At 38.6% G+C, this 19,633-nt stretch overlaps 1 protein-coding gene across 1 annotated transcript in view; it reads left to right on the top strand.

Annotated features, from left to right (window-relative positions):
• VEZT (vezatin, adherens junctions transmembrane protein) overlaps nucleotides 1-19,633 on the top strand; it is a gene marked incomplete at its 5' end in the record, with an annotated part of 47,239 nt that overhangs the window by 19,849 nt on the left and 7,757 nt on the right. The window contains 4 exons of the mRNA XM_010186401.1: nucleotides 4,508-4,645; nucleotides 11,745-11,892; nucleotides 14,976-15,307; nucleotides 15,956-16,149. Coding sequence (XP_010184703.1) covers nucleotides 4,508-4,645; nucleotides 11,745-11,892; nucleotides 14,976-15,307; nucleotides 15,956-16,149 — 812 coding nt within the window. The remainder of the gene's footprint in view (nucleotides 1-4,507; nucleotides 4,646-11,744; nucleotides 11,893-14,975; nucleotides 15,308-15,955; nucleotides 16,150-19,633) is intronic.

The raw sequence follows: 19,633 nt of genomic DNA, 5'->3' as shown, positions 1-19,633 counted from the left end.
AATGATTCATATTTTAGAAAACAAGATGACATGAAAAACATTCTGGTTTTTTATTTAACAAATAACAGTCTGAAGTAATGAGAACACAGCAATCGGCAAAGACCATCGAAGGTCATTTCCCACCTCAAAAAAAGTTTACAATACCTTTTTTTCCTTACACTTAGGGGATGTGAAATTGTTCCAGGTTATTCAGCTCTTGTAGCTTTTGCTTATTTGCTATGTGAAAGGACATCAGGACGTGTTCAGTGTATGCAGTGATCTCAAAGCCAACAGGCCCCTTTCTGTGCCCTCTCATTGCCACATGTGCTTTTCCCCAGTAACAACCTTAGGTTAGATGTGTACCTGTGCCAGTTACACTTAAGGTTAAAGGAAATGGGGAATGCCAACAGCTGAAATCCAGTCAACCTCTTTCTAAAAACAATAAAAATTTCCCTTGTGTGCACCAAGAAATTGTTTGTTCATGCCACACCAACTATTCTGCTCTCAGACGCGTGTTTTCACATGCAAGCTTGAAACTGTAGACTTAACATTTTGAATTAATTTTCTAGCTTGAGATACCTTCGGTATGCTTTGTTGGAGAAATGTTTCATTCTCCCTTTGGAATGCATAAGCATGTCTTCAGTCTGCCTAGCTATGTGTTGTGTTTTGGGGTTTTTTGCTGAAGAAGCATATAGTTAAGCAATAGGCAGTCTTATCTTTGCAAACGGGTTCTTAAAAGAAATTATTGTCAGGGCTTGTCCAAATTACAGATGAGAAAAACATTTGGATTTTTTCCTAAGTTTAAGCAAATGAACTTGTGGTCAATGTCTAAGTTGCTGGTGCCTTGTTCTTTTACTACATATCTTAGATAACAGATTAACAAAAACCAGACTGGTCTTTAAGCTGATGCTTGATCTAATAGCCTCTTTACTTAAAACTTTGGCAAGCTTTTCAAAAGACTTTTGAGTATGGATGGAGTGGGAGAAGTCTGACTGTGCCAGCATCCTTGTTGCAACAGTTGTGCAGCATGAAGAAGGCAGTGCTGTACAGGTTTTGGTTTGGTTTAGCCTGGAGGAATTTCTAACTCCAGAGTGTCCTTTTCTGCATCCACATATGCAAGAGATGCTGCTGCTACACAGGGCACTATGAAATTCTTTGCTTCTGATAGAGGTCCAGAAAACTCGCTACCCCTTTTTTCTTCCAGAATTTTGCTACAATAAACCTCAGCAGAGCAAGGCTTAGTGGGTTCTCCTGTCCTAATGCTTGTTCAGAAGGAGTCATGTGGCAATAGAAATGGTTGCATCTGAAAAGTTCATGAGTATCATGCAAGTGTCATTTTGCATCCTTGAAGGAATGGGACTTCAACCACGTGGTACCTTGTTCAATTATACATATGCTGCTGTTTCAGTATCCTGCTAATTCAGCAGAGTTTGGGCTGTGCATTAACCATGTTGTGAATGGAAAGATGCTGAAGCTGACATTTAAATACTGAGTTCAGATTTTGGCTATTTACATCTGCTTTGAAATATCCATGCCTTTGCTTTATTCTGCCCTATTTGCTCCTTGTTAATTGATATTTCCCTGGCTCTGTAAATGTTAAATTATTCTTGATGAGGATTTGGTCAGTTGTCCACTGGTTCACTAGTTTACTACTCTGTGGTAGTCACTGCTATATGCTTAATCAATTCAAGCATCATTTTGCCTTCATTCTCCTCCCACCCAAAAAACTCAACAGCAGCCACTTGGAAAAGGAACTAAGAACCCTGTCAGGCCTCTTTTTATAGTAGCTGCTCTCAAAGGCAACTGGATGTTCTGATTTCAGAAAGGCCTTAGGAGTGTTTAAAGCTGCTGTTGGCATTTCAGGTATGTCTGCATGGTACACGCTCTGTGATGCAGAGATGCCTGAGGCCTCACCAGGGCAGTTTGGCTTACAGACGTTGTGTAGCCGAGGTAGAGCAGTGCTCTGCTCAGACAGAAAGGCAGTATTTCTGTCTAATTGCTTCATTTGCAATTAGACAAATGAAGCCTCATCACGAGTTGCAGCCTGGAATTTCCACTGGGTAATGAAAGTACGTCCATTGCCTTGCACATTATGAAATGAAGACTGGAGAAATATGTAATGAAGGGCTGCAGCAATAAGCAGCAAGCAGTTATTTCCTTGCCTGTCACTGAAATAATTAGCTTTTCTCCAAAATGCTCCCTTCCTACTATATTTTGAACTAGAATCAAGCTCTACGAGCACATGTTGGTGTATACGGCATCTTTATAGAACTGGTTTCACATTGGAGTCCAGTAATAGGTTTTTATTAATGTGTCTATACACGTTTGTTAGAAATTGAAAGCCTATTTAAAATTTGGCGTGTGAGATTGATGGAGAAATAAGTCACTGTTCTTCACAAGTAAAATGACTTTGGAGCAGTAGGAAAGTGGAAATTCACCCTTAACCTTTTCTTCATCTTGCTATTTGTGGCTGATACACAAAGCTGATAATATTTTGTAAGTCCAATTAAAATATATAGAAGGTAAATGGAACATTGGGAAGTTATGGATATGGCATGTCTGGCACATAGACATTTACAGCAAGTTATACTAATTTAAGATTACTGTAATAAAGAAGAATTATTTCATAAGAATCACTGAAACAAGCCTTCCCAGAAGGAAAGCAAATTGTTTTGCTGAATACTGGCAGTACATGCTGTGCATGAGTTCTGCTACATTCGTTCTCTATAGGAGCTGGAAATGCTTACATTGCTGTAGCAGAACATAGACTTCTTTCTTTCTTTTATGGTAGAAGAATTTTGCTCCTATTCTTTGTGCCTGCTTCTGACAATTCACCCAGGGCTTGAGTCTACAAATTGATGTGAGAGTTTATCCATAAACACTTCCAGTTGTTGACTTCAAAAGCCAAGGAAACATTAGAGATTGGCATGTACTACATTGCATGCTGTGTTCCCTCGTGAAATGTATGGCAAGACTAACATTTGAAATTTATGTTTAGAAATTGAAATTAACCGTTTGTTTTTATTTGATGATTCTATGATATTGAAGTACTTTATGAGACGTTGTATAAACCATTTTTATAAACCACTCACATAACTTAATATAGTACACAGCTCTTTTAATATGGTATTTCAGCTAGTGTATTCAGTATACTGCAGTATTTGGCATGAATCTCCTTGTGTTAATCGTATATAATGTACTGACATGGGTTCAGCCTTGCTCACTGGGTGGGCTGCATTGCTTTTCATATTTGACAGTGGATCAGCTATTTCCCCTCCCGGTCAATGTGCAGCATGGTCCGGCTAAGCCCATGTCATAGGACTGACATTTTTGCAGTAAGGTCAAATCTTCTGGCTTAGTCAGCTCTTCAGTTGGATGGGCTACAGGAATAGGTACCAATGCAGCAACCTAGCTCTTGCCAGGCACCCCTGTCTTGCCAGGCACCCTGTGTGCTTTTCCCTTTTAAGTGGCTGTGGACATGAAATCACCTCCTCACTGTGCCCTAGGAAAGCTGAGAGCAGAATCAGGCTTCCAGTCCCCAAACAGTTCATCACAACTCATCATCCTGATGTCCACCCTACGTCCCTTCCCAGGTTGATTCTAGTAAAAGCAGTCCCAGCAAGTAGAGCGCACCTCAGCTGTTTTCAGTGTCTCAGTCACAGGTTTGGCATCAGATTGTATATAAATAGATATAACTGGATATTAACCTTTTTTTTCCCCTTTTCTACAGCTTAATGTTGCACAGACATGTTTAACATTGACCCAGTTCACAGTTCAGTTTATTTCCAGATGAGGCAATTTCTGTAGTTCTAAAGCCATTCTGAAGTATATTCTAATAGGCAAATGGCACAGCTTCTTTTAAATGGTATCTTCACCTGGATATGTGGACACCAAAATGTATTTTCAAATATGCTTGTACAGTTGCATACATTTCATGTGTTTACCTGTCAGACTCCCACAGACACATCTGTCATTCATTGCATGATGATAAAATCTATGTCACCACTCAAATAATATTTCTGTTGATCTAGAGAAGATACTGGATGGAGAAGGTTGAAAGAATTACATTGTTTTGCACGAAAACCAGTATGTTGTAGCAGATTTTCTTCTGCCAAAAAATATTTAAAGAACAGATTTGCATATAAAGAAGTATATGATGATTATCTGTGTGTTAAAACTCCCAAAGCTTAAAGTGAGCTAATGATAGTTTTGTATCAGAGATAATGTTATGGCCTGTCTGCCTCTAGTGTATAATTTTGCAAAACTTTGCAGAAAACCTCAAGGGTTTTGCTATGGCTCAAATGAGAACAGAATCAAGCTGACTACTGAGGAGTCCTAGCTGAATATCTAAAATTTTTATTAAATAGATCATTGATATGATGGATTTTTTGTTCCTGTTGTAGTCTTTGAGTTGTTTGAAAAAGTTTTCTAAGTAATAGACTAAGAAAACTGATGTACTGTCTTTTAAAAATACTTTAGGACATCTGTACAGTTGTATCACATTTTACTTTTCAAGTTTGCTTGACAGGGTCAGTGCCGCTTGCCCATATAATAAAGCTGGACAGCATCCTAGTCAGCACCTCATTGGTCTCCGGAAAGCCGTTTATCGGTCCGTCAGAGCCAACTTTCGAGCTTCAAGACTGGCTACTCTTTACATGCTGAAAAAATATCCTTTTTTTAAAATCCCACAAGTTCAACTATTCCATGTTACCTACCTGTAATTGTGCCAATGTTTAGAGTTAGTATGTCTAGAAACATAGACTATCTAACGACATACAGTAGGGGCTATATTAATGTATATATAATATATTGTTTTATAATTGCTCTTAGCTATCTTTTCCCCTTGCACCAAAAAAACCCCTCTCCTCTGAACACTGTGGCCTTTCACTCGACATCGCTCCATTCAGAGGTAAGTTGATTTCCTGTTTCAGACAAGCTGGGTGAAACTCTGATTACATTCATTAGTCAAAAGGCACACGTAAGAGCGGGGAGTTTCTACTCTGAATTGAAGAAGAACACTTTGTTCAGATTCCATTTTGTGAAGTGTCATCTGTATTAGGTAAACTGTATACTTCCTGAAATGGCATTAGCATTTCAAGGTGTTTTTCTATGTTTATTGTACTGTATTATATAGGAAATAACAATGTCTTCACCCTGCATGATGGCAAAAATTACAAGAGTTGTGTTCCTGATCTGAAAAAACACATGCAGGGAAACAAAAGCTGGTGGTAATGCGAGTGTTGAAAATCTGACATGACAAACTACTTGTTCTGTCTTCCTGGAACATAATATTTGACTAATATATCTTGCATGGCAAATGGATGGATGTATCGAGTGATGACATATGCACGCACAGAGGCACACGAAAAGCTACGAGTGAGTGCATTCACTTTAGAGGAAATGAGTATTGGTTTGCAAAATAGCAACTTTTTTACAGATAGGAACCCTCATTCTGGGCTCAAGACTTCACTGTTAGCTCTGAGAAATATGGTGTATTTGCTATGTACAGAAAGAAAATTATACCGTGGCTGGTTCAGACACGTTGGTAAAAGCAACAGATACCTCCTTTGGAAATAATCAAGAATCACTTCCAAGGACATTGGAAGAGATCTGGAAATGGTATCAAACACCCTCCAGCATGAGGAAAGTCATTCCAGCAGTGGTTATGACCGATGTGTAGATTGTTGCTGCGGCCAGGGAACTTACAGGTTCAGGGAATATTGGTGTGTATTACACTGTCCACTAGTTTTGTAACTACTAAACCTAAGGAATGGCTTTTAAATTAAAGAGTGGGAGAGAAGGAAGTTCTATTTACTTTGGATAATTTGACATTTATGTCTGTCTTTGAAAAGTTTTTAAGATGGAAGTTGCATTATACCAATTTATCAAGCAGGTATCACAATAGTAAGGGCCAGCAGAAATAAATGACCAAAAATTTATTGAAGTTGCATGTTAGGTTCTTGACAAATGGAAACAGAAGCATTATATTTGTGCAGAACAAAGTGGAAAAAACAGTGGTAGCATGTGAGCTGAGATGCAAGCTGGGCCAATTCTACAGTGCATGAAAACTGAAAGTAAGGGATTGAAATGTAAGGAAGGTGAATAAAGGATTCCTCTTCCCCACCAGCATAATGAAAAGCAGCTTTAAGGTTGTTCCAAGTTGCCTTAGTTTGAATTTTTGCCCGTGCATCGTGAATGCCTGAAAATGTTATGTGTATTACATGGGTATTGATGGCAAGGAGCATCTTTCAAATAGGTTCCAGTGCCCCGTGCAATTAAATAGCGCTCCTGTGCTTGAGGGGCCAAAGATTCCTTCATGTCGAAAGCATTCACAGCTGCCGCTTGTGACAGCTTTAATGCCCTTGTCCGTCATCAGGTTGTCAGCACAAATCTGGCCTACAGCAAGGAGAAAGAGGAATGGAGAGACTAAATAAAGAAGTGAGGTGATAAATTGAAGGAAAGGAATGTTGATAAACTAAAAGAAAGAAACTTCCATCCAAAGTCTGGAAATGCTGACTTTTACATTTCTCGTTAGTAAGTTCTACTTTGCACAAAATTTGAAGATATTATCGACTTAGATCTTCTAGGTTGTTTGAGTATGAATTAATGGATTGCTATTTGAAATTTGCTTTTTCTGAGCATTGTGAGAGACATGAATCCAGTAGCACTATTAGTGATTTACACTGGCAACAGCAACATAAAATGCTTATATTAGAGAAACATTCAAAATATTTAAAATTTGGAACAATATTACAAAATTATATTAAAAAACCCCACAAAACCTATTTTCCCTATTTAGTCATAATACTGTTTAAATAAATATTTTTTGTTTTACTGGACGTTGCTTTGCATTTTTGTTGTAGAGCAGATGTATCTCTGTATTTAGGCAAGTGAAAAACTGAATGATTTATCACCTCCTAATCTCAAGGGCAACAAAATACTGCCAGCTAATACACTAAAGATCACATCTTTGTTCCAGTTTAAGTGATGACTGATCATCTCTTAGGGCAGTTTTTCTCTTTAAAGAATAAGGAAGTAGTAATTTCTTAAGAGTGTGAGCAAATACATAGGACAGGCACTGCTCTGAACCATGGAGTGTGCATTTCATGAAAACACTTATGTGCATGTATCAATGGGAAAGAAACTTCTGTATTACAGTTTGTTCTCCTTGGCCAACAGTATCCGGTTGATAACTGCAACACGGGCATGAAACTTATCATTCAACTACAGTGGTGGCTGTGTTGTAACTCCAGAGATCCTTTCGGTGCCCAGTTATCAAAATAAGGTCCTAGTCTGTGTCTGGGCCTTCTGAGTGGTTTAACCTGGCAAACAGCTGAACACTGCACAGCTTGTTCGCTCAATTTCCTTGCCCCACCAAGGATGGGGGAGAGAATCGGGAGAGTAAAAGCAAAAGAACTCATAAGTTGACATAAAGACTATTTAATAATTAAAATAAACCAAACTGAAATAATAATTATAATAATACCGATGAATTGTAGTAAAGATAGGAACAACGGTAATAAAGCGATCAAAGTTATGCTCAGCTCACAAACAGCAGTCGCTGGCCATATGCCAACAAAAACGCAACAAGGGAAAGATAAGCCTCAGGCCACCATCATGAAGTAGAAGGGAAGGGAAGAGAAAGCATTGAAGGAAAGGAAGAAGATAGGAAGAGGTCGTCCCCTACAAACTCCCCAATTTATGAGTGAGTGTAACATCTGTGGGATAGAGTACATTTTATTGGTCTGGTTAGATCATACCAGGATCACCTGTCCTGGGTCACTTCTCCTAGAAAATCCCGGGCTTTCACTTCCCCTCCCATTCTCTTGTGCAGAGAGAAGGGGGAAAAAAAAGAAAACCCAACCAAAAAAAACCACAAAAAACCCAAACAAAACCAAAAGAAGCTATAATCACAGGTGCTCGCAAAAGACTGAAAAATAAACTCTGAGATATGTAAACACTGGCATGTTATCATATCGGTCCCAGCATAAACCCAGAAAAAGCTTTCACTAGCTGCTATGAGGAAAATAATCCTGGCTAAAGCTGTAATATCGACTTGTGTTCACTAAAGCGAACCCTGCAGTTTTCTCAGAAATGCAGTTCTGCTGAAACATTCAAAGGGAATTCTACAGTTCAGTCCCAGCAAAACCAGGACACTACAAAAGAATGATAATGTGAAGCATGTCCTGTTTTCCTTCATGCTTGTGTTTCTTAAAATAAACCTGGAAATCTGAGATTGAAGTCTACAATGTAGTGAAGATAATTGTTGCCTTAAGGCTATGGTAAACATGTCTTCAACTGAGACATGTCTATTATTTGATATAATGGTTAAAGTACTGTAGACAATGGTATGACATTTGCTAATGTAGTATAAGGTATACTTTGATTTAAGCTTTCATTTAAAACATTGTTATATATTCAGAACTTACTAGAAATATCTGCAGCTCAATTATTTTTCACGCTTACTACGTCAGAATATCCCTTTCCAAAATAATTTGCAACAAGATCAGTTTAATCATGTGTGGCTTAATATGAACCGATAATTTTATTTACTTCAAAAATATACATTTATGTGTGCTTAACAAAATCAGCTGAACAGCCTCTTATAGGTACTGTTTTCTAAAATAGGTTGCACGTATGTAATGTTAAGTCAAAAAAGTGCTCAGAAATAAGCAAACTCTATTTCAATGGTTTGGGGTTTTTGCCAGAAACAGCCATTTCAGTGAATGATGTTGTGCAGACATATGTTTGAGCTAAATTCTACTGTGAATTTTCATAAACTTGGTAAGTTATCATTACTTGCTTCAATAAAACTAGAAGTTTGGCAATATTTGTTTGTGGCTAGTGTGCCCCATTTTAGCTAGACAGCTGCCTTCAGTGACTAGAATAAATTAATACTAATTTAATTAATACTAATTAAAATTTGTTCCCATGTCAAATAGAAAAAATATACAATTATACTTTAGCCTTATTTGTATCAGACTTGGTGGACCAGTAATTTAATGAGATGGAAAGTCATATTCCTTACATTTTATGTATAGGGACAGCTGGGTGCTTGCAGAAACAATTCGGCATCTTCTCATGCCATTCTTATTCTGATTTATTCATATCAGCAAGAGTACACTGCTCAGAATCATAGAAGAAAAAGTCAGAAGGGAGAAAAGAGAAGAGTATTCCTCTTAATCTGGCAGATAAGGGTATAGCAGGATGCAATGGCTGAAAGCTTAAAAATGGAGCGTTTTGCATTGAGTATTTACAGGATGTTGCAGAGGCCAGTTGCTACTCGTTCAATAAATCTCTGCACTCCGCTGCGTTGTGTAATAGCTCAGACAGTACTTCAGTCGGCGTGCTCGTTGCTTAATATTTTTATACCTAAGAGCCTTGTGGGTTCTGCGTCATGAGAATCTGTGGTTTATCCACTGATTTAATTATATGCAAGCTGGATGGAAAAAACTTTGTAATGAAGTCAATAGTCTTATCCTCAGCGGGTGCAAGATGGTGTGATACCCCATTTCCATTGAACTATATCGATAGGTAGGACCTGGGTGTTGGACCATGTAAACTGAAAAAACTTTAATTTTGTTGTAAGTGTAAGGTGTCATTCTCCCATGGCAAGGCATAAATAGCGTTATAAAAACTGGCACTGGATAGCAGTTAAACTGTTAGGTACAGGGGTGCTTTGGTGTTCTTGCTTTTCTATAAGTAAGATCAGTCTTGTGACAGAGGTTAGACATTCACTGTACAGATACTTTATTCTGGGTTTAACAGTTTATTATTAAGTAGCTTTGCCTTTTCTTCTTCCAAGCTAATGAAGAATGTAAGTTAAACAGCTAAATGAAATATTTTCACAAAGACAGAGAAAAATTTAGTTACTGTATTTTGGCTTTAATAGAAAACATTAGCACTAAAAATACTTGTCTTTTAGAGCAGAGTGCATGAAGGCAGCATGTGTAAATGTTTATATTTGTGTGTATGCATTTAAACTTTCTAAAGGTTTAGTCCTTGGGAAGCAAATGAGGGCATGGGATCAGTTCTCTTCTTACATCTAACACACAGAGATGGGAGTGGGAGGGCTACAGTAGGGCAGGGCAAGGCAGGAGGTGCGGGAGTCCACTGGGAATCAATCCCTGGCTGAGACACAGCATCACTAAGGGGCTCCTTTGGTCAAAACACTCATCTGAGATGTTGTCTGGAACTATTTTTTAGCATGACTTAGAAATTCATGTGTGTCCAAACTGCTTTTTATGGTGTTCGTGCTGTTGGAAATGCCTTGTTACGGGAAAAGATTAACAAGGATTATAATTAGTCTCCGAGATAACTGATCCGAAAAGGTTTTGACCTGACTCTTCAATCTCTGGTGGAGTTGCCATCCTCATCCCATGTGCTCCATCTGCTGGGCATGCTGTCAGGTTAACTCCAAATACCCTTGGTTTATGGGAGGCAGCTGCTGGTGGCAACAGTAATATTCTGTTTCTAATTAGTTTGCGTTGCAGGTTTTTGTCTGAGCACTTCTTTCTTCCTGGACTTTGGGGAGAAATAAGGGATAAATCTATTGGTTTAGAGCCTGGACACTCAGCATTGCTGTTTCCTGATACACAGAATATTGTTTCTACTCAAGTGGTAAAAATGTTCTTAAGCAAATCACTTTTACAAGTTCAGTCCTAGGAGAATTCAGCACATGAAGAATTTGGGAGTGAAAGTGGGTGGAACTTGTAGCTTCCCCAGAAAATGTATTAGTTGGACAAGAGACAAGTGCTTCTAACTGGTTTTATGTGCCCCAAGAGGATGAGAGCATTAAATTGAAATATAAATGAAAAAAACCCATAGTTTAAATGAAGGCCTTATTTTCACAAATGCTTTACAAATATATATATATTGGAACAAATGTGCCTATGACCATAAGTTGTACGCTTTTGTTTTAAAGCAAATTTTACTATTTTGTGACTGGATAACTATCTAAAATCGGCAGAAATCTTGAACTGTTCCTTCTTCCCCTTCCCCAGCATGAGATTAGCCTAAAATTAGTGCTGTTTTAAAATGCTGCCTAGTCTATGAATTATTTTTATCTGTCTTATGGTATCAGTCATATTGTGCTTTCTTCCTACTTTTGGAAATGTCCATTTTCCTACTCAGAATTTAAATGTGCTGAATAGTGTTGCTAGATAACAGCTTGCTGCTGTTCCTGCCAAGATCACAGTGGCTTTTGAGCCTTGTAATCAATGAAATTAATTAATCCCTGATGACAGTCAGGGAGCTCCTGTTCTTCATTGTACTCTCTGATATGTCCAAGAGCAGTTCTTGCAGATATCTCTGAGCCATTCCTCCACAGACAGAACTCGCAGGGCATTCCCATCCTGAAACTTGAAATTGCACAATTGTTCTTTCCTCTGTTAAATATCTGATTTCTGGTTTAAGATTGACATGAGCTACTTCTTGGAAACTTAATATTTAGAGATATTTTCCTCACTTGAAAGGAATGGAGGGGATTTTCATCAACCTGCTTTGTTTCTTTTTATGTGTTTGTATTTAGACATAGACATTTTGTCAGTGTTTTATCTGTAATGCTTACAACAGCATTTAAAACTTGTGCTCTAAATAAGGATTGCCAAATGTTCAACTAAACAGGATTCAGGTGGATTTGGGTGGAACGTTATGTGCTTTCATAGAAATTGCCTGAAATAAGAAACCATATTAGATGTTTTTCTTCCTTTCCTGCGTGTTTAATGCAAAAGTTGCTTTGTTAACCGCCTTAACTCCAGCTAAACCTACCCTCTGAACTCGGAGAGCGACAACGTGACCAGCTACATCTGCGTAGTCCCCTTTAAGGAGCTGGGCCTGGGTCTGAGCGAAGAGCAGGTCTCTGAAGAGGAGGCGCACAACCTAACCGATGGCTTCAGCTTGCCTGCGCTCAAGGTAACCTCTCCTGGATGGACACATGCATCCGCACAGGCTCCTTTCAGCTGTTCAAAACCCTCTGGCTCATATGTACTAACCTGCAGTAACACGGTCAACTGAGGGGGAGATGTTATCTGTCTCATATCATAGGTTTCCACATTGATTGGCATTTAGGTGATTTCTTTTTGCACATAATGGAAGTTGCACAATTCAACATTAGAAATTTTTTTCTACCAATCTTTTAAATTCAAGGAAGTGTTTTCTAATCAGCTTGAGCAATCTCCTTCTTAAACATGATTTTTGCTCTCTGATTTCACTTGATCCCAGCTGAATAAAATAATTTCCAGATTTGTACTTACATCTTTTTTACCTAATCTCTTGACTTGAATAAAAAGAGAGACATCAGAAGATATAAATTAGTTGTAATTGCCAAAGGGAATAACTGCATTTAGTTGCACTGAGGAGTAGAAATCATAGGCTTGGACCCCTGCTGCTGTGAGCCAGTGTGGTTCTTTGATCTTTGAAAAGCATTTAACTGAAGAGAATGACAACCATTTAATGGCCTTTTTATCTATTTTGCTTTGAGATGTTAGGTATTTTTAATTTGCATGAGTCAATGTTTGCAATTGGAAAGAAGATCTAATTTGAATGCAAACCTTCTACGCTCTAGGGGTTCTCTGCTGAGGTAGTCCCCTTTTAACATTATTTTTTTAATGGAAAATTCCATTGTTATGTGACTTCTGTGCTTCCATGGGGTTGGCTCTTGTTGCATTTTATTCACTTAATTCCTAGACCTTGACTTCTTTTGTTCTGGCCGTAAATGTTACCAGTAATAATGACTGCTAAGCTTTGAGGCTTTGTCTAATTAGTTGTAAACTAAGAGCTACAACAGATGTAAGCTTTGGGGATTTTTTTCCTTGCCTTTTCATTAGCTGAAGTTCTAATTGCAACCATGCAAGCCCACTCATTTACCCACTTCTTTTAAAGCACAAGAAGCCAGTCAGAGGTGCCCAAGCTTGTAAGCTCAGTCTTTGTTTAGCTGCAATTTGCTGTAATTCAACTGTTTTAGTTAAACTGGTTGGGATGCTTTCTGGGTGCACAGCTAATAAATCTCAGTTGATTTTAACTCCTAGCCCGCAGTGATGTAGGCTGGGTGTTGTGTAGTTGGACCAAGCTAAATTAGCATCAGTCCATCCTGAGCAGATTCCTGCGTAGATAAGAAAATAGATAAACTCCAATAAGCTTGGGACACATTTGTGTTGGATTCATATGCAGTCCTTTTCAGTTATTGTTTGTTTTTATTGTAAAATTTGAACTTGTCTTTATATTAAAATGCAGGTAGAATATAGATGTGTATCCACATTTGGTTAATATTTTAATTTTCCTTCAAGGCCATGTCTAGGCCATATGACAAATGTGGCCTGTATCTTTTGGCTATTTTGTCCTTGAGCTAAACCAATTTAAAGAATGAAAAATTTTGGCTTAAGAAAAAAATCCCAGTTCAAGCTGAGGAGAGCCAGTTGGATGTTTTGGGTGACGTTTAAGTGTCAGGAAAAGTCCTCAGAACTCACTGGCAAAGCAAGCTATTTGCAACCCTAAATACATCTGGCATTTCCTTTTCTCTCATCGTTGTGCCTGTTTTCAGGTAGGTTTTGGATTATTATTATCAATTCCTGAAGTCCACTACTTTTGTGTGCTACTTTTTCACTGCTTTTGCCTTACGTCTGGTGAAAGGATTGGTCTTTTGTGCTTATTATAGCATGAGCTTTTGACTTTCTATCCAGGGCACCACACCTTCAGGGACACTTAAGTGACTGCTGCCCATTTGCTTGCTTTTTATTTTAGCACTCAGCCAAGTCACAGTCTTGCATGTGTGCCCCAAATTAATTTCATATCATTTTGTGTTCTTTCTTCTCATAACCATCTTTTGTAAATTGAGATTTATTTTTCCTTTTGGAATATTTTATCGGTTTGCATCCAAGTATTTTTTATATACCCTTGGGTTATATCAGACCACATCTATCTGAATGCATTTAATTTTTTGTGTTACTGTTCTGAATGTTTTACTCTTGATTGTTTGCACACTGGAAAAAACTGCTACTTGTTCGTAGTAGTATGAGTGCAAAGATGTATATATATTATTTAAAATCCTGTCCATCCAAAATCTTGAACAAGTAAATTGTTAGTCCTATTCTGTAGCTGAGAGGGGTGGAAAAAAGCATGATGTGTAATTACTTTGTCTTCCTCAGTCTGGAATGCTTGAGAACAGATTTCAGACTGCATCTCATAGTCATGTACAGTCGATCCCTTTCAATAAGGGCCACTATTGCAGAAAGAAGTGTCATAACCTTTCCTTTGCATTTGAGAGATATAAGATGCTACTGTTCTTTCATGGTCTACTGAGCCAGCAGTCTTCTCTAAACTAAGAAAGCAGCTCTTTTCATTTCATTGGAAGTGGCACTTCTCAAGAAATGGCAGTTGTGGGTTTTCTTACTCCCAGATGGACCGACCTCTTTTGTACCACATACAACATTGGGAATCGATTCATTTCTTACAAGCCTTTCCCTCCTTAGTGACATCGGTGGAATTTCTCACTTTGGCTGAAGAAAAAGAAAAACTAAGTTAGCAGCTCAGGTTTCTTCAGATGTAGAATGTTTTTTGCTGAAGTACGGTGCAATTAGACTTGTGTTTCAAGGTTGGCTGTGGGGCAGCGCTGTAATTAGGAGATTGTAGAAATGATAGCTTGGTGTTATAAAGGAAAAATGTCTTTGCTGCCACTGGAATTTTGGCAGCCCTCTATGAGCTGTAGGGTATGTGGAGATTATAGCAAATAATGAAACTGCCTGATGAGAATATGAGTTCTTAGGCCTCTGACAACCCTCTGAGCATAATTGCATATAATATCCTTCATCAAAAAATTAACAGTCACCTAAGGTTCACAAAAGCTGGAATACCCTTCAAAAACATTCAGCAGATTTTTGCCGTTTTTCAAAGCCCCTGTAGCTGGCCAAGGAATGCTTTCCCGTGGCGTATCTGTACATTTCCTTTGGAGGCTGGCTGTCTTCCCAGGGGCACAGAGCTAACCCTGTCCTGTTTTGCAGGTCCTCTTTCAGCTCTGGGTAGGGCAGAGCTCAGAATTCTTCAGGAGGCTGGTGCTGCTCCTCTCCCCAGCCAACGCGTCCCCCAAGACCTTGGTCTCCCCTGAACGGCTGCCTCATCATATCTTGTCTGATGTGACCCAAGGCCTACCTCATACACATGCTGCCTGCTTAGAGGAGCTTAAGCGAAGCTATGAGTTTTATCGGTACTTTGAAACTCAGCACCAGTCGGGTTTTGAACGGCCAGCCAGAACAAAACAGAAGTCAAGAGAGCTGAACAGCCTGCAGACGGCGGTACGCAGCTTGCAGCTCCATCTCAAGGCACTGCTCAATGAGTAAGTTGACACATGAATGAAGAGAGTTTGCCTGTCAGAAGAAGGCTTCAGACCTGAGTTCTTTGGGTTGTCAGCTGGTGTCCTAGATTAAAAACAAAGAACGGCAGATAGGTGTAGTCACTGCAGTCACAGGCATATCTTCACATAGTATGGGGTCAAAGATCCTTGGTTCAGGATGGAGTCTGAGATTGTTTCCTGGTTCTTCTTCAAGTACCTGGTGAAAATTCAAAGCTAAGCAGCGCTTTAAGATTTTGCCTCACTTTTGTCACTCCCTTGAAAAAAATCCGAAAACATACTTATTTTTCATTGATTTTGCAACATACCAAATGCTTTATAAGAAAGTTCAGCTCGTAGTAACTCTGTAGTAAATAATTCAAAGATTTGGCACTGCCTTGGTGAAATAGTTGAAACCGTCCGACTCCTTTAATCTTCCATATAAGAGTTAGTATAATGAATGCAAGTGAACAGTGTATCTTGATGGGGAGAAGAGGATCTTGTTTTTAAAATTTTGAGGCATCTTTGAGGAGCTGGCTGAATAAGATTTTTAAAATTTGAAGAAAATAATAGGATATTAAATTAAATACTTCAAGTAATGGTGAAGTCCAATATTTATTTTTACTTATTTCTGTTCATCTCCTCATCACTTAGGGTAATAATTCTTGAGGATGAACTTGAAAAATTTGTTAGCACGAAGGAGACACCTGAGTTGACAACGGAAGCCCATCAGGTTCTGGAACAAAAATTAAAGTTTATTCAGCCTCATATCCAGGCAAGCAACAGCTGCTGGGAAGAAGCCATTTCTCAGGTGGAAAGAATGAGCGGAAGAAACCCAAATAAAAAAGGTAAATGTGAGAGATTAATTTAGCAACTATTGGGATACGCTTTAGAGATGGAATGGTCCAAAATGGTCAAAACAGCGTTCAGGCTGTGTATCAGAATTTTAGCTGAAGAAGGCCTTACAACCATACGCTTTGAAAAACTATATACGTATGTCAGGCTTTTTCCTTGTGATGACCTTGAAGCTTTTGTTTCAGCAAAAAATGTAAATGTGTTAACTCAGCCTGTTAGACCTATGGATTCAAATTGCTACGTTTCCAGGTGTACACTGATTGATAGTGGCTTTTTGATTGGTGAATCACATGTGATGGGGTAGGATTTTGTTGAATCATCTCTGATATTTTCATTTATTTACTGCATAAAAATTGCGTGTTTAATTGGAATGACAATGGCATTGCCATGGAAACTTTATGGACAATGACATTTCCCAGAATATTTTAAATTGTAGAGGATGTACTGAGCATATAATACCTGTTTACCTGCTCTTTAAGAGAGAGTGACCAAATCTTCTGTGTGCTTAAAAGTCATACTGAGCAGCCTATCCCAACGTTTTGCCTTGTGTCCCTCTCCTTACAGCCCAACCTGTTCTCCTTGTGAATCACAACTACCATAAATGATGGAAGTGAACTCAGGCTCTCCTGATACGGAGCTGAATCTATAATATGTAATCATTTTTCCAGGAGCTTTTTTACTGTCCTAGGAAGGCACAGCCCAGCATCTGAAAAATGCTGGTTATGGAGACTGCATTAGGAAAATTACGACTTGGGGTATCAGCAAGTTACCTACAGAAATCCAAATTTGTACTGAGCTAAGCTCCTAGTGATACGTGGGTGGGATATCCAGTAGATGGATGAATATTGCCGTGGGCCTAGGGATGTCCAAGCTGGCCTTGTTCATTCTTACATCAGAACTGGGAGCACTGGGAGGCCAAATGCAGGCTCTGTGCAGGTCCAGACACGGTATAACCAAATTTGTGTGTGCTTTGCCTGATAGTCCAGTCTTACAACTTCCCTCTCGGTGCTGCACAGAACAACCTGTGAGGACATTAGATGTGTCCTGATACATCTGCTTGTGTTAAGTCTGTGGTGTTTTGTTGATGCCCTTCACAACCAGCAGTTCCACTGATCTTTTTTTTCCCCTTTCCTTAAATGTTCTTTCTAGACTGCACACCATGATATTTTTAGTTATTTTAGTTCTATTTTTATTTTGTGTATAAATTTCACAGCAGGCACTTTCATTATAACTTGCTTCCTTTTAAAGTTCAGTACAAAAATAACCTCGTGTGTGATCCAGAAGGGAAGGATTGTGTGGGAAATAAAAAATTAAAAAAATATCCTTCGCTATCACTTTTGCCCAATGACTTTCCTGGAAATGTGCTGGGCTTGAATCTCTATTTTGCATCAAGTTTACTGAATTACACCACAGGACCTACTTTTAAATTACATTGGTCACTGAAAAGTATTTTTATCTGACTACATTTGACTTTCCTGATGTATTTCTAAGCAGTTCAGCTTCTGTGTGTTGACCTTATCAAGCTGTGCATGAAATCAAGTCTAACTTTTCTGCTCTCTTTCTCCAAACCTTAACATCTGGTCTGTCGGTCATGATTTTGTGAATTACTTCATTAAATTATCTCAGCAGTTTTTCAATGCTTCCTGAAAGGTCTTTGGAAGAAGATACAAATAATACAGCAGCTAAGCACATCTTTCGTTTGTCTTTATGCACTATTATCCAAAACTAAGTTAATCTTTTGATAAGAGCTGTACTACCCCATAGTAGTAGAACTTTGTGTCTGGGTGGACGCCCAGCACTTTTGCTGCAATAGATGTTTAGTTCAACTAAGTACTTAAACCAGTAGAGCAGTGGGAATACTGTTTTCAGTGTCAGTTATGAACACTTGAAGAGGGAGCTGTTTCTGATGTCTTAGACCCAGTTTTGAGAGGAAATATTTCATTACATAAAAACTGTATATATTAGTTAAATATTTTCAGCAGTATTTCATAATTGTGCTTAGTATTTAAACAAAATAAGTCTTTTTTTGCTTTTTCATCTATAAATTCAAAATGTATCCCATATTTAAATTTACTGTTTGCTTGGGTTTCGTTCTTACCATGTTTATATACTGAGCAAAAATGCATCTTTGCTTGTCCTCCTTGGTTCCTACTGCCTTCAGCATGGGAAGGTTTCCTTCTATGAGAAGTCAGCTCAGCAGCTGCAGCAGCAAAGTGCCCGTGCTGCTCTGTGGAGAGGAAGAAGCTGGGAACTCACTGGTCCGGCCAGCATCAGAGTGGTGTTGTCAAACCAGGAGTTGAGAGTTTCCAGCCACTAAGGAGCTGTTCTGAACTGTGGGCCATCCTACTTGTGGCATCTTAGGTAGCTGCCTGTCACTGATTTTCAGAGCAGTTTAGCGTATCTTTAATTGTTTTCTGTAGAAACAGATTATTCTCCTTCAGCAAGCACTTCCTGCTTCTTGCCCTGAATCATTCTGTGTCAAAGCAGGTTTCTTACAGCTATGTTAAATAGGTCTTTATGTCAAACTCTGTCAAAGCAAAGCCTTTAAGTCTGACTGATTGAAGATTCATAAGACTCCCATCATCCTCTCACGAATGGTGATACGAGCATGTATTGTAGTATATGGTTGCTTTAGTGAATGCTGTTTGGCTGCTTCTTTACAGGACTTTGTGTATTTCTAGAACTAGAGATCAGATGCAAAACAGAGCCTGAGAGCAAGGGAGGCTTTAGCACCTCAAGGGGGAGTCACCTTTACTGAAATTCCTTGGGCAATGATTAACTTATCTATCATTGACCTACATGTAGACCTTTGCACATTTCCAACATGAGTTGATTCTAGACTTTCAGCCATCATCTCTTTATTCTTTTACCTTATTTCATCACTGATAAAACTGATTTACCACTCATGGCCTCAACAATTAAAGCATCCAGTAATCTGCTGCTAATTTTACAGAATGGAATACCCTTTATGGCTAGTCACAGTGTTGTTTTAATGATCTTTGAAATAACACCCCTCAAACTGTTTAAATTCCATCCTTTTTCCTTTTAAACTGTCTCTGTCTTTGTGAATGTATACAACTTTTAAAGATATTTATAAAAGCAAATCCGTAGTACTCTGCTGCAACCTCCTGGATCTTGCAGTCCTTTGATGCACTGGATAGGAACTACAGCTGCAGCAGTTTTAGTTAAACACTGTGAATTCATCATCTTGAAGCACATCCTTAGCAATGGCATCTTCCCTTATAGGGGGCAAACAGAGCAGTCTGCACATATTAGAGCAGCTGCTTTACTCCGCTGATTTGGGAAGGCAAACTTTTAATTGGTAACTTCCATATACTCTTGCAAATTTGTCTTCATACCTTCAGGAGCCTATTTCTATTGTTGCTGTCATTATGAAAATGTTTTTATTACAAGGCAGAATTATGCAATGGGCAAGGGGACTTGATGTTTATAAGATAAATATCTCATGTCAGTTTT

This window comes from Mesitornis unicolor, unplaced genomic scaffold, assembly GCF_000695765.1.
Source record: "Mesitornis unicolor isolate BGI_N332 unplaced genomic scaffold, ASM69576v1 scaffold14796, whole genome shotgun sequence".
NCBI classification, from domain to species: Eukaryota; Metazoa; Chordata; class Aves; order Mesitornithiformes; family Mesitornithidae; genus Mesitornis; species Mesitornis unicolor.
Note: the sequence above shows the minus strand (reverse complement) of the source record. Positions and strands in the feature narration are given on the sequence as shown.